General features: G+C 37.4%; 1 protein-coding gene and 1 long non-coding RNA gene across 2 annotated transcripts; one reads left to right on the top strand and one right to left on the bottom strand.

The window, feature by feature from the left end:
• Positions 1-776: 776 nt before the first annotated feature.
• Positions 777-2,868, bottom strand: LOC131543832 (GTPase IMAP family member 9-like). The gene is made up of 4 exons (XM_058781651.1): positions 2,849-2,868; positions 2,541-2,665; positions 1,761-1,812; positions 777-1,618 (listed from the first exon to the last, which is right to left on the bottom strand). The coding sequence occupies exons 2-4, from the start codon at positions 2,661-2,663 to the stop codon at positions 777-779; spliced, it is 1,017 nt and encodes a 338-aa protein (XP_058637634.1). The 5' UTR covers positions 2,664-2,665; positions 2,849-2,868.
• A 6,655-nt stretch (positions 2,869-9,523) lies between these two features.
• Positions 9,524-11,667, top strand: LOC131546982 (uncharacterized). The gene is made up of 3 exons (XR_009272822.1): positions 9,524-9,660; positions 10,436-10,616; positions 11,470-11,667. It is a non-coding gene; the product is annotated as an uncharacterized LOC131546982 (long non-coding RNA).
• Positions 11,668-12,218: the final 551 nt, after the last annotated feature.

A 12,218-nucleotide genomic window follows, 5' to 3' on the forward strand; every position in this document is an offset into this window, starting at 1 on the left:
ATTTACGGTAAGAAATGTACAAAATATCTTCATGGAACATGATCTTTACTTAATATCCTAATGATTTTTGGCATAAAAGAAAAATTGATCATTCTGACCCATACAATGTATTTTTGGCGATTGCTACAAATATACCCCAGCGACTTAAGACTGGTTTTGTGGTCCAGGGTCACATATGTTATGCCACCTGCATAACAAGCACACATGCATGAAGCTAAAGTTATATTTAACCTGATTGAATGTATACTAGAAAATAATTAGTTATCTTATAATGGACAGGGCAATGCCATTTGTTGCTAGGAATGCATCTTCTAAATATCTATTGTATATTGCTTTTTGGGTGTTAAGCACACCTAGTTCTCAACCCCATACATACACAGTCAGTGCACTCAGTTCATACTCATGCAAAGGGAACAGTGTTTTATTTGAGCTACAACATTCCTTTTGTAGGCAAACACTTCAAGGGAAAAACAATATTGATAAGCAGCTAGGGTATACTAATAATAACCTAGCAACATCAATCAAGCTGAGTATTATCCTTGGTTAGAGTGGAAAGACTAGGTATAATTATTAAAAAAATAAAACATGCCATGGAATCACAATTACATCTGATATGAGCATTTTATATATAATTTAAACTGAGTAATATTCTATTCATGAGAACAAAATAAAATGCAGTTTAAATTTAATATATAAAATTTATAAATCCATGGCATGTTTTATTTATTTAATACTTAATATTTATTTAATATTTAAATAGTCGTTCCTGAACTGACTTATAAGCCGAAAAATTTCTTCACACAGTTGCCAAGAAATGTAATGAATTTGCCCCAAATTGAAGTGCTTCTCTCAGCTTGCCATCTTGCTTGCTGCTCGTGATCATTCTTTAGCTTTTCTTCAGCTTTTTCAAGGGCCTCACCTTCAAGTGTAGCCCTCAGAGCTTCTATCTCCTTTAGTCTCTTCTCCTCATTCTCCTTCAGGATACGTTGTTTTTCTTCCTCAATTGCTCTCTCAGCCCTTTCAAGCATCTCACTGGTGTAATGTTGACCACCGTTCCCAGTGACCATTTTATCAATCTGGTCGAACAACTGATTGACTTGTTCAGGATTTCGTTCTTGATTGTTGAACACATGGTATCGTCCGCTGCATGTTTTAATGAAACTGAGCAGTTTGGGGCTATTCCGCACAAATGTGTGAATGTTTTTGTCCTCTAATCGATCTCCATGAGTGAATAGTGCCATGGTGTAATTGGAGGATTCCTCACCAAAAATTGCTTGGATGGTTCTAACAGCTGCTGCCTCTTCATCTGTGAATCTGCCCACCTGAATCACAACTAAGAAGACATGTGGACCAGGAGCAGAGAGAGGAATACAGCGTTTAATTCTGGCAATCACATCATCTGCAGTTAGGCTGGTGTCAAACAGACCTGGAGAGTCAATGACAGATATTATTCTGCCATTTATTATCGCATTAAATTTTTCACATTGTCCAGTCACAGAGGAGGAGGATATCTCTGATTTAAAAACCTTTTTCCTCAAAATAGTGTTGCCTGTTGCACTTTTCCCCACACCTGTTTTTCCAACCAGAACAATCCGGAGCTCGTCACCTGGATGATGCACTGTGCATTTACAAGAATTACAAGTATTACATTAAATTTACATGATAATCACTTGCCAATCTTTACATATACATATAAACAAAAGCCATAATGCAACATTTATACAATAATATTTGAGCCACTAGTTGGGAAAAATACTTACCTATATCAACTGAATCATGAACATGATGTTGATGATTTTGTAGCCTAAACATCTAGAAATTATTAACACAATATCAAACATTTGATCACATTTTCTCATTTATAGAATATTTATACACTCTAAAAAATGGTGCTAAATAGCACTAAAAGTGGTTCATATGTAGCACTTTAAAGGTTCCGACAGCTCCTTTGTCAAATGGTGCTATGTAGAACCATAAGAGGAACCCCATTCTCCTCCTTAGATTTGAGATGTTTCTCACTCTTTGTTTGCTATGAATGAGAATTTACTCGTGATTTTGTGTTTCTGGCAAAAGCTGTTTTGAATCACTTTTATGCTTTTCTAAAGTCAAAAAGTCTCATGTGGGGGCCCTGGAATATTTTCTTACAGGGGGCCTTTGGGGGCCAAAAAGGTTGAGAACCACGATGTCTTCAGAAAATACACTGTATTTAATGTCATTTTTTAACCCTTTCCCCAACTAAACTAAGAGAGAGTTAGAGAACCTTTAAAGAACTACACAGAGGTCAGGTTCTTTATATGGCAGTGTTGCTCACCCACCCCAAAGAACCACTGAAGAACCTTTTAGTGTGTGTGTACAATATGTCCTTTTAAAAGGTAATTAGTTTAGACAGAGAAAAGTATATAAAAAAAATTCACACGCTGCCCAATACAGCAGTGGTGGATTGAAATTAAATCATTTCTAAGCTATTTTTACATATCCATATTACAAAAATGTAAATATTTTCTTGTATTGTAACAAGGTAAGAATTTTCAAATACATACCTGCACCACTACTGCAGCAGTTACCCCAATTATTCCAAGCACTACCAGTATAATGAAGGAAGATGAGACCCATGATCTTGAGGTTGTTGATAACTGTCTCTGAGAATGTTTGGTGTCCTCCATAGCTAATGAGAAAGTACAGTCAAAACTATTGTTCTAGTAATGCAATCCTAAAACGTGACAGCCTTTAATAAAGAAATAAATAATAAATAAATAAACAAATTTCCCTACTGTAAATATCTATCATGTCAATATAAATAAAATGATTCTATTCCTATAACTGATGCAAAATACAAGTTAAAACCTACCCTTGATGCGGAGTCCAAGAGAGTGTGGGTGCCTGTTACATGCAGTGTTTAATTTTCCTCTCCTTTACAAAGGAGAGTTTACATTTCCCACCCACTATTCAAATAACGAAGCAGTGGAGAATTGCTTGCTAGACTTGTTTCATCCCTTCTTACTATCAAGCAGCACTGATGACAGCTTCTTCATCACACCCCCACACAACTAAAAGTAAGTCAGTTTTAAAACTATATATCAATTCAGAAGTCAGATATCAACTTTTTGCCTTCTCCAAACCTTAGGCTTTTTTCTTGTAATCCAATTTATTTTGAGAATTCTGTCCATATAGATAGTATTACAAACATGCAATTTACTTGTAAAATAATACTGTTCTTAAGGGGAGCATCTTAAGCCACACAGTGTTCGAGGTCATGAACTGAGAAATTCCACTGATCTTTTCACATATAAGAGGTCATTGTACTATAAAATCATCCTGTAAGTTTCAGAACTCAAAACTTTGTCATTAGTCTAAAAACAGCTTATATTGGCAGCAGTCTGCCAAAACGTCAGCTTTAGGAATGTTTTACTCTATGATGTAATAGTGTGGATAAGCACTGCCTCCGCAGAAGAAGATCAACGCCTGCTTCTATATCGCTGCCTGTTTGGCCCCACCCACCAATTCTACATTACTGCCTGTTTAGCCCCGCCCACCGATTTGCGCATGTAGTGTTTACAAGAGAGGTGAACGCCCAGGTCTACGCAGAAACCAAATGATAAAGATGGCTCTGAAGACAACAAGACGCTGTGCAGTACTAAAACAGTCTTTTCATTGCCTTTTTTTCTGATCCCAACATTAGGAAAGAGTAGATGAACTTTATTTTTAATGAAGTTCCAGTCCACGTTAAGAACTTGATCATTTGTTCACTTCATTTTACCGCGGATTCATTCACAAACAAGGCACAATTCAATACGGGATTTTCAGAAAGATTGAAATTAAAAGACGATGCTGTGCTGAGTCTATCGGAATCCAACAGCCATGTCGCAACACACAAGTGTGAGTAACTGTTTTCATTGCATGGTCCCTATTGCTTTGTCTGTTAAACAGATTGTTTGATGTGAGTATTTATGCGTTTTTAACCTAAATCACAGCAGTGGCCATATGTGAAGAACGTAGGCTGTCAAACATGAACTGTTAGCCAATCGTAGCAGTGGGCGTTTACTTCCAAATCTATAATCCGCCACACCTATTCAAACAGAGCGTTCTGATGAACAGGACAGAAAATAGCCTACTTCTAAAGTATGGTTTTTGATCTAAAAATCTTGATAACATTATAAGTGGACCTCAGAGAACAGTACAAAATAAAAAAATAAAAAATAAATAAAATAAAAGTTTATGATACTGTAATGGTGCCTGTTGGTCTCTACTGGTAATTGATTGCCTTCTATTGGTGGCTTGTTCAAACCAATAAATCCTAATGGAATACGTCCCAAAACACACTACAGAAAACCATTTTTTAATGGTTAAAAGTTGATGGTTTGTAATGTTTGTAATGGTATTTGTAGTGGAAACCATTAAAATTTTCTGTGATGGTTTTTTTTCAGTAGGGACATAAGCCTATATCAGTTATACAGTGGTATTGTGTCTACTGTGTCACATGACAAGCATGAGAGCCGCCACCCCCACTCGTGCCCCCTCAAAAATAATGAGTGCATGATGCCCCTGATACTACAATACAAAATTATGAAAATTGAAAATTATGAAAATTATGAGGGGTGGCAACACTGAAGCAAGAATCCTTGCATGTTTTTTGTGGATTCAAGGAATGCTATACATATTCTGTGTATACACTAGGGCGCACATTTTTATATTGGTCTATAAAAATGAAATAAAGACTGATGTGTGATTGACTTTATCTGAACCTGATTTCTGGATTGGGAAGACATAAATAAAATGAGACGGTATGGTATATTTAACTTCTCTTTATTGAGTTCTATGGAAACCTGTAGTGAGTTTAAGTCTATGCCAAGTTTAATTTACTAAGCATGACAAACAATGCAGATTGCATATGGATACAAAGTCTCAATGTATCAAGTACTGTTTAACTTAAGTGAAAAACACATAAATACACAGAAACCACATTTAAATCACCAACAGATGTCTTCAAAAATGAATAAAATAAATAACAGTATTTGGTGCAACAAAAGAAACAAAATGACCCTTTAAAGTATTCAAATATCTTGGATGAAACATAAAAACAATCCAATCATTTTAGTGCAAGCAACAAAAGTCCCTTTAAATCAAGTGCCCAAGTACCTCTTCTTTAACAAAACCAAAAAATTTGGATGGACCAAAAACTAAATCACAAATTTTGGTGTAACAAGGTTACAACATCCAACAAATAGCTTTGGTGCACCTGTGTACAGTTGCAGAAATATTATTTACTATTCACATCCAAAGAATGCAAGTGAATTGAACCTACAGTAGCTGAATGCGACGATTACCATGTTGTTCAGCAAATCTTTTAACAAAGTCATCTAAATTCAAGGCCGTAGTGCGTTTTGACTCAATGCTGAGAATAGCCAAACTCGACAATCTACTCTCTGCCATTGTAGACCTTAGGTGATTTTTGATTATCTTCAGAGCTGAAAAACTCCTTTCACATGTTGCGCTGCTAACTGGTAACACTACAGCTATTTTGCACAACCTGAACAGCTCAAAGAAAACATCCTTATATGGTTCCAGAAAATGAGCAAACTCCATCAGAGTATACGTAGGACTTTCTTTTCCATTCACCTTAAGTCTATCTAGGACTCTCCCTATCTGGTGAAGCTCATGCTTAACATCTTCAACACTTGACTCATAAGCATTAGCCAAAGGGACAATCTCTTCCTCCCTTAAAAAACTACAGCTTGACAGATTTAAAGCCTGAATGCCTTTCACGATGTTGCAATTGGCATCTGAAAAACGTCTTTCCATTTCCCCAATCATGGTGTCCAAGACAGGGTTGAACACTTTGACTCGAAAAGTCTCCTTGCTGTCTGGTTCTACATGCTGTCCAAGTGTGGAAGTAATGATGGAATCTTGAAATTTCGTAGCTATCTGTTTTGACCGCTTTTGGATGTGAAGTGTTGTTGAAATGTGACTCTTTTCACACGTCTTAAGTATTTCTGACCATAGGTCTTCAAAAAAGCTTCACTGCGATAATTTGTCAGTGTTTCTTTCAGTGCGTCAATGAGTTCAACAGCCTTAGAGTGGTCAACAGATTTAGACTGGAGCATCTCAGACAAAATATTAAGAATCACTTGACACCTTTCGAAAGAGCACAAGACATCCAACAAAATTGACATCAATTTGGGCCAATATGCCTTTTGCTTCAACGGCTCTTTGAGGTTTGTTCTCAGCTGAGATCTCTTCAAGCACTTGCAAAATAGCAGGCAATCTATCCATGACATTGCGACATGCTACTTGTCTGCAAGCCCAGCGTGTATCACTAAGTCGCTGGAGCTCCCTTGATACACCATCATACATGTTCCGCTGTACTTCAAGCCATTTTTTGATGTACATAAGATCCAGACAAGAACACATGACCAGGTTCAGACAGTGTGCACTGCAGTGCACGTAAAATGCATGCTTGGCCACTGCTTTTATTCTCACTTGGACGCCTGAATGAGCCCCACTCATTACAGCTGCCCCATCGTACCCCTGACTTACAAGATTTTCCTTGTACTCCAAGTCCAAACCATACTTCCCCAAACAGCCAATTATTTTCTCAGTTAACCCAGCAGCATCAAGCTTTTCTGCCTCTTGAAATTCTAGAAAGCTCTCGTAAATCAGACCATTGTAATAGTATCTCAGAACTATTGACATTTGCTCTTTTTTCTGAACATCTTTAGTCTCATCTACGATCACAGAAAATTGTGCACTTTCTTTAACTTCTTGCATGATTTCTTTCTTGCACTAATTTGTCTTTCATCTCACGCCACTTTTCTACATCTAAATGTATCCGCTGCAAGTGGTAGTCTTCTGCGCACATTACAAAGAAGTCACACCAAGGCATGCCTGTGAGTCCCAGCTGCCCTATTATTTGGTAGTAATACGCGTGGGTCTCCTTTAGCTTGTGACCACCATCTGCCTGTCTTTGGAGATAGGGACAGTCTTGGCAGCTGTTCTTTGCTGGACATTTAATTTCCAAAAGGCCAAAGCTTGTACCATCTACGACCTTCCTGTCTGGGGATGTGCCAAGGTGTGGAGCATGGGGGTTCACTACAAAGCCGCAAGGGTATACCAGATTACCTGTTACGTTCGAGTACTTCTGCGCTGCCACAGGTTCTAGCTCTACCCCTCTCCTCATTGCTTTGGTCTGCATTTTGGATGTGCCTTTGATTCTCACAGCCAAGGTGTCAAAGTCGGCTCTCCTAGAGCATACTGTCTTGAACACACTTGACGTTAGTCGGGGAGCCCGTGGCAAGATGCCAGATGTGATTTGTATCTTGTTGTCTGGTCTTTCTTTCTAAAGCTAAAAACTGGGATGGTGTGATTGTCAATTTTCTGTAACTACACATGTGTTTTTCATGCAGCACTGCACAGAAATTTGACGGCTATGTTGGCAGAGGGAAATCCGGGAAGTCGTTTGACGGCTGCTTTGCAGATGATGGTCCTGCAGAGTCAAAGAGAGGAAGCTGTAAAACAGAAGAAAATCATATAAATTAGTAACATTCCATGTTTCCTTTCTCTTTTTTGTGATTTACAGAAGAACATGATATGGGCGACCATGTAGAGGAACTGAGAACTCTGCAGGACGCATTAGGCAATCACAAGCAAGACATCATAAATCTGAAGCTTCAACTCGAGGCAAAGGATGGCCAACTCCATCATCTTCAAAAGGAACTTCAGTATGCACCAGTGGCGGTTCATTGAATTACTCTCCGGGCGAGACCCCTGGCCTCTCAGCACCCCTCTGAGCGCCCTCCATCTAAGAAAAAACAATTGTAGGTTTTTTTGCAAAAGATTTTGCACAAACAGCCATGTTTTACTATAACAATATAAGTGTAAGACACGCTTATATTTCTCAGTTGCACAAATCCTTCAACAGAACATTTGAAAAACACAATTATGCACAAAACAGTATAAGTTATCAGAACTTAAATAAATATACTCTATATACATAATAAACACTCTGTGTTTATTTGGCACTCGACAATCAACAGATTTCCCATCCCCCAACACTGTCACTCACAACCAGAAGTCAAGACTAAACCAATTCACCTCCACATAATCGTTTTGTATTACCTATTTTTATTAGCAATTTCACACAATTCAGAAAAAACAAAAACGTGCAAATTATAGGCCTGTGTTTTAATATTATGAATAAAATGTGCGTTATTTGGAAGAAAGTTAAGGTGTGACTGACTTTAGCCCACTTGTCCCACTAATGGAGCGGACAAGCCCTCCTCACACAGTTTCTGTGCGTGGTACCTTCTCAGCAAGCAGGGGCGCCAATTTGACAATTCCCCACACAGTTATATGATAGATAATAGAAAACCGCTTAGCAGCGCAGATGATTTTTAATTTTTTTTTCAAGTGCTTGTGCCGCCCCCCACGTGTCATGAAAAAATGCCGCCCCGGGCGGCTGCCCGGTTCGCCCATGCCTAAAACCGCCACTGGTATGCACACACCTCAGATGCTTTAAACCCTGAGATTTTAAACCAAAGCCATGTGCCTGATTATTTCCACTACTGCACAGGGTTTTCTTATGAGCAATTTAACAGCTTGTGTCAATATTTTAACATTCCAACTGATCCATGTGCACCACAAACACACATTCCTCTCTCATACAAACGTGTCAATAATGAGATCAAACAACTTTCACTGCGTACTCAATTGTTACTGACCTTAATGAAATTAAGACAAAATTTTGACCACAAAGACCTAGCCTTCAGATTTAACATCCGTTTACAGAGTGTCAGCACACTGATCAACTCCTGGGTGGACTATATGTATGATAGTCTTGGAAAATTGTCTATTTGGCCACATAGGGATGTTATTTCTGAGAACATGCCAGCTAAATTTAAGGAAGAATTTCCGAATACTTTTGCCATCTTAGACTGCACTGAATTTAAGATTCAGAGACCAAGCTCACTAGTGTTTCAGAGTCAGACTTACTCCACTTACAAGTCTACTAACACCCTTAAGTCTCTAGTGGCCTGTGATCCACGAGGTGCAGTCATTTATGTGTCTGCCCGCTTCACTGGAGCAATTTCTGACAAAGACATTTTCAATGAGTGCAACATCCTTGACATTTTGAAGGGGTAAATTCAGTGTGGCTATCTCAATGTAGGAGATGGCTTGATGGTTGATAAAGGCTTTCTAATAGAGAAGGAAGTTGAGGAGATTGGTTTGCAACTTAACATTCCACACTGTTAAAAATTGCTGTTAATTTACGGCAGAATTTCAACAGTATAATCCTGTTATGTTCAAAAGCAGTACATTACTGTTTTTTTTCGTTTTTGTGAAATGACGTAGACACAATATAACGGCATTCTACTGTATTTATAACTCGAAGGAAATAAAACATTACTATCCAGTATTTTTGTAAACTGCAGTGAGCACGCCGGGACTTTCATCCGTCTTGTTAACAGGCAAGTTCCCTTTGCTTTGCGCGATTTCATAGACAAAATACATTACATTTGCTACTGCAACTAATCTGTATAGTGGATATCGGAAGTGACACTATCTTTTATTTGCTCTTTTCAGTGATAAACGCGCCAAATGCGACATCATCGAGTGCAACTGGATTTCTGACTCTGTGACTCGGATTATATTATTCCCAATTACAGGGTGAGTTTCATTCGTTATGAGATAATTCCTATGCAAAGTTAAGTTTTCAAACACTGTTGGATTGAAATCACATCGATGTCTCTGTAACATGCTGAAATGGCCGGTGTTGTTTGCTAATAGGCTAATAGGCTATCAGTTTGCAGAATTTGCTAACGTTAAACCTCCACTGTTTGAAAAAACAAACGAACAAACTCAAAATTTCGGTGTGTTTGCAAATTTGGGTAAGCATGTTCTTGTATGACATGTTTATTCTAAGGGGGATTTTTACTGTTGTGCTTATATTGTTTTTATGTTGGTTATGTTTTTGCATCAATCCATGTTGGTTTTGTATTTAAAGTGATAGAATACTTATTAGCTGGATTTCTGAATCGGAAATCATATGCTTGGAGCACTTAAAAATGTAAACACGAAAGCTAAGTATGAGAACCAATGTTTTCATGTGTAAAGCTAGCATGTTTGAAATTGAGTTTTTATTTACCATGCACTTGTGTGGACTTTCAGTGGATGGGCTTTCTTTGTTGTCTGAATATAAATGAAAATACATTTTACAATACACAATTTACAGTATACACATTTTGACTTAAAGGTCTGTCCAGACCAGTCCATGTTGAAATGCTTTTCTTATGTTAGAAGTGCTGAACTCTGTGACTGTTTACAATGATTTTAGTTTTCTTTGCATTCAATTGTAATCTGGCAATGTCAAATTAATGTTATGTCAATGCTGAAATTAAATGTGAATTAAATTAAAACATTAAATGTGTTTTTCTTTTTAAAGGTTCAGGTGAAACACCAGGAAGAAGAATCCAGCACTGGATGATCAGCCTTGAGGAGCACATCATTTGTGAGGGCATCCAGCCGGCTTTTCTGTCTGGGCTTGCAGCTGATTTTTCTACTTACAACAATTTCAATCTTCAATACCAAGCTGAAGACGCATGCACGTTGGAATTTATTCAAAGGTTAGATACTTGGATGCATACATTCAATTCACTTCACATTTTATTTCTATATCACTTTTACAATACATATATTTTTAAAGCAGCTATACAGAAAATGTATGTTTCATTGAAACATTTGGCCCTAATAAACAGGGAATAGCATCAAATAGAGAAATTTCCTGTCAAATATTTGAGCCCCAGTGAGCAGTAGGTGAATGTCAAGGAAATAAAATGTCTATCGGTGGTGAGGTGTTGGTGGAAACCTTGAAAGGAAGCAGATTCATCTAGGACCCATCCTTCATCATTAAAATGATGATCATGTGCATATGTTACAGTTCTGTCAGACATGGCTAAAATAGTAGGGTATAAGATGTGTTATGTCAATGCTTGAACAAAGAGATATCTTTAATCTAGACTGAAACACATCATTCAGTCCAAAAGATCTGAGTGTTGGAGCTTCTTAAGAAAGCTTTCCTTTCCTGACAAAGTAAAGTGAAGTGTTCTTGATAAAAGAATAGAATTTTATATACTTTTAATATTTATATGTTATCCGTGAGTACCCTTTTTGGCAACACTTTAGAATAGGGAACACTTATTCACCATTAACTACGACTTTTCCCTCAATAAATTCCTAATTTTCTGCTTATTAACAGTTAGTAAGGTAGTTGTTAAGTTTAGGTATTGGGTAGGATTAGGGATGTAGAATAAGGTCATGCAGAATAAGGCATTACTATGTGCTTAATTAGTGTTAATAAATGGCTAATAGTCTAGTAATATGCTAGCTAATAAGCAACTAGTTAAGAGACCCTAAGATAAAGTGTTACCATCTTTTTTTCCCCTCCACACTAATTCTAAACACACATTTGTTTTTCAGGTGGTTCATCGAGATAAATCCGGAAAAGGGACCAGGGCTGGAGGAGTCATATCAAAGCTGATGGGGAAGGTCACCCAGAAAAAGAAAACCGTGAACCCTCGTGTCTGCAGTCTACTTAAAAAAATTTATGGATTTTGAGTTGGACTTTATACAAGTATTACACACCACAGACCACACACACTCACATCACACACACACGTTTGTTTTTGTGAAAAGTGGGGACATCCCATAAGTGTAATGGTTTTTATACTGTAAAACTGTATGTGCTATTGCCCTACACCTAAACCTACCCTTTACAGCGAACTTTGTGCTATTTCAGATTTTCAATACACTCCATTTTGTGTGATTTATAAGCCTTTTGAAAAGTGGGGACATGGGGTAATGTCCTGAAAAGTCACCTGCTCCTTGTAATACCTGTCATTACACACATTTATGTCCTCATTTGTCACAAAAATGTGCGCGCACACACCCACACACACAGTCTCTTGATCTCTATTTTTCAGGTATTCATTAATTTCTATTCACTCAAAAACATTTACTCAGGTGTTCTCTAAGTTTTCACTTAATCTTTGTGTCCAGAGTTATTTTTTGGACAGCCTGCATGACCTATTAGAATTAATTGTTAAAGAGTTAAAGCAATTTATTTATCATTTATACAGCTGAAATGTACATTTATTGTCATAAATGTAATAAGCTTTGGGCTTTATTTTACAATTTGTTTTCATTTTGTACCAATGTTCTGTAAGTCA

Source organism: Onychostoma macrolepis, chromosome 01 (assembly GCF_012432095.1).
Source record: "Onychostoma macrolepis isolate SWU-2019 chromosome 01, ASM1243209v1, whole genome shotgun sequence".
Taxonomy (NCBI): Eukaryota; Metazoa; Chordata; class Actinopteri; order Cypriniformes; family Cyprinidae; genus Onychostoma; species Onychostoma macrolepis.

Excerpts from the sequence above, each read along its gene's own strand:
- LOC131543832 (XM_058781651.1), bottom strand. The coding sequence starts at position 2,663 with ATGGAGGACACCAAACATTCTCAGAGACAGTTATCAACAACCTCAAGA. Across the intron at positions 1,813-2,540 it reads CTGCTGCAGTAGTGGTGCAG|ATGTTTAGGCTACAAAATCA; the intron begins GTATGTATTTGA and ends AATAATTTCTAG. Across the intron at positions 1,619-1,760 it reads TCATGATTCAGTTGATATAG|TGCATCATCCAGGTGACGAG; the intron begins GTAAGTATTTTT and ends GTAAATGCACAG.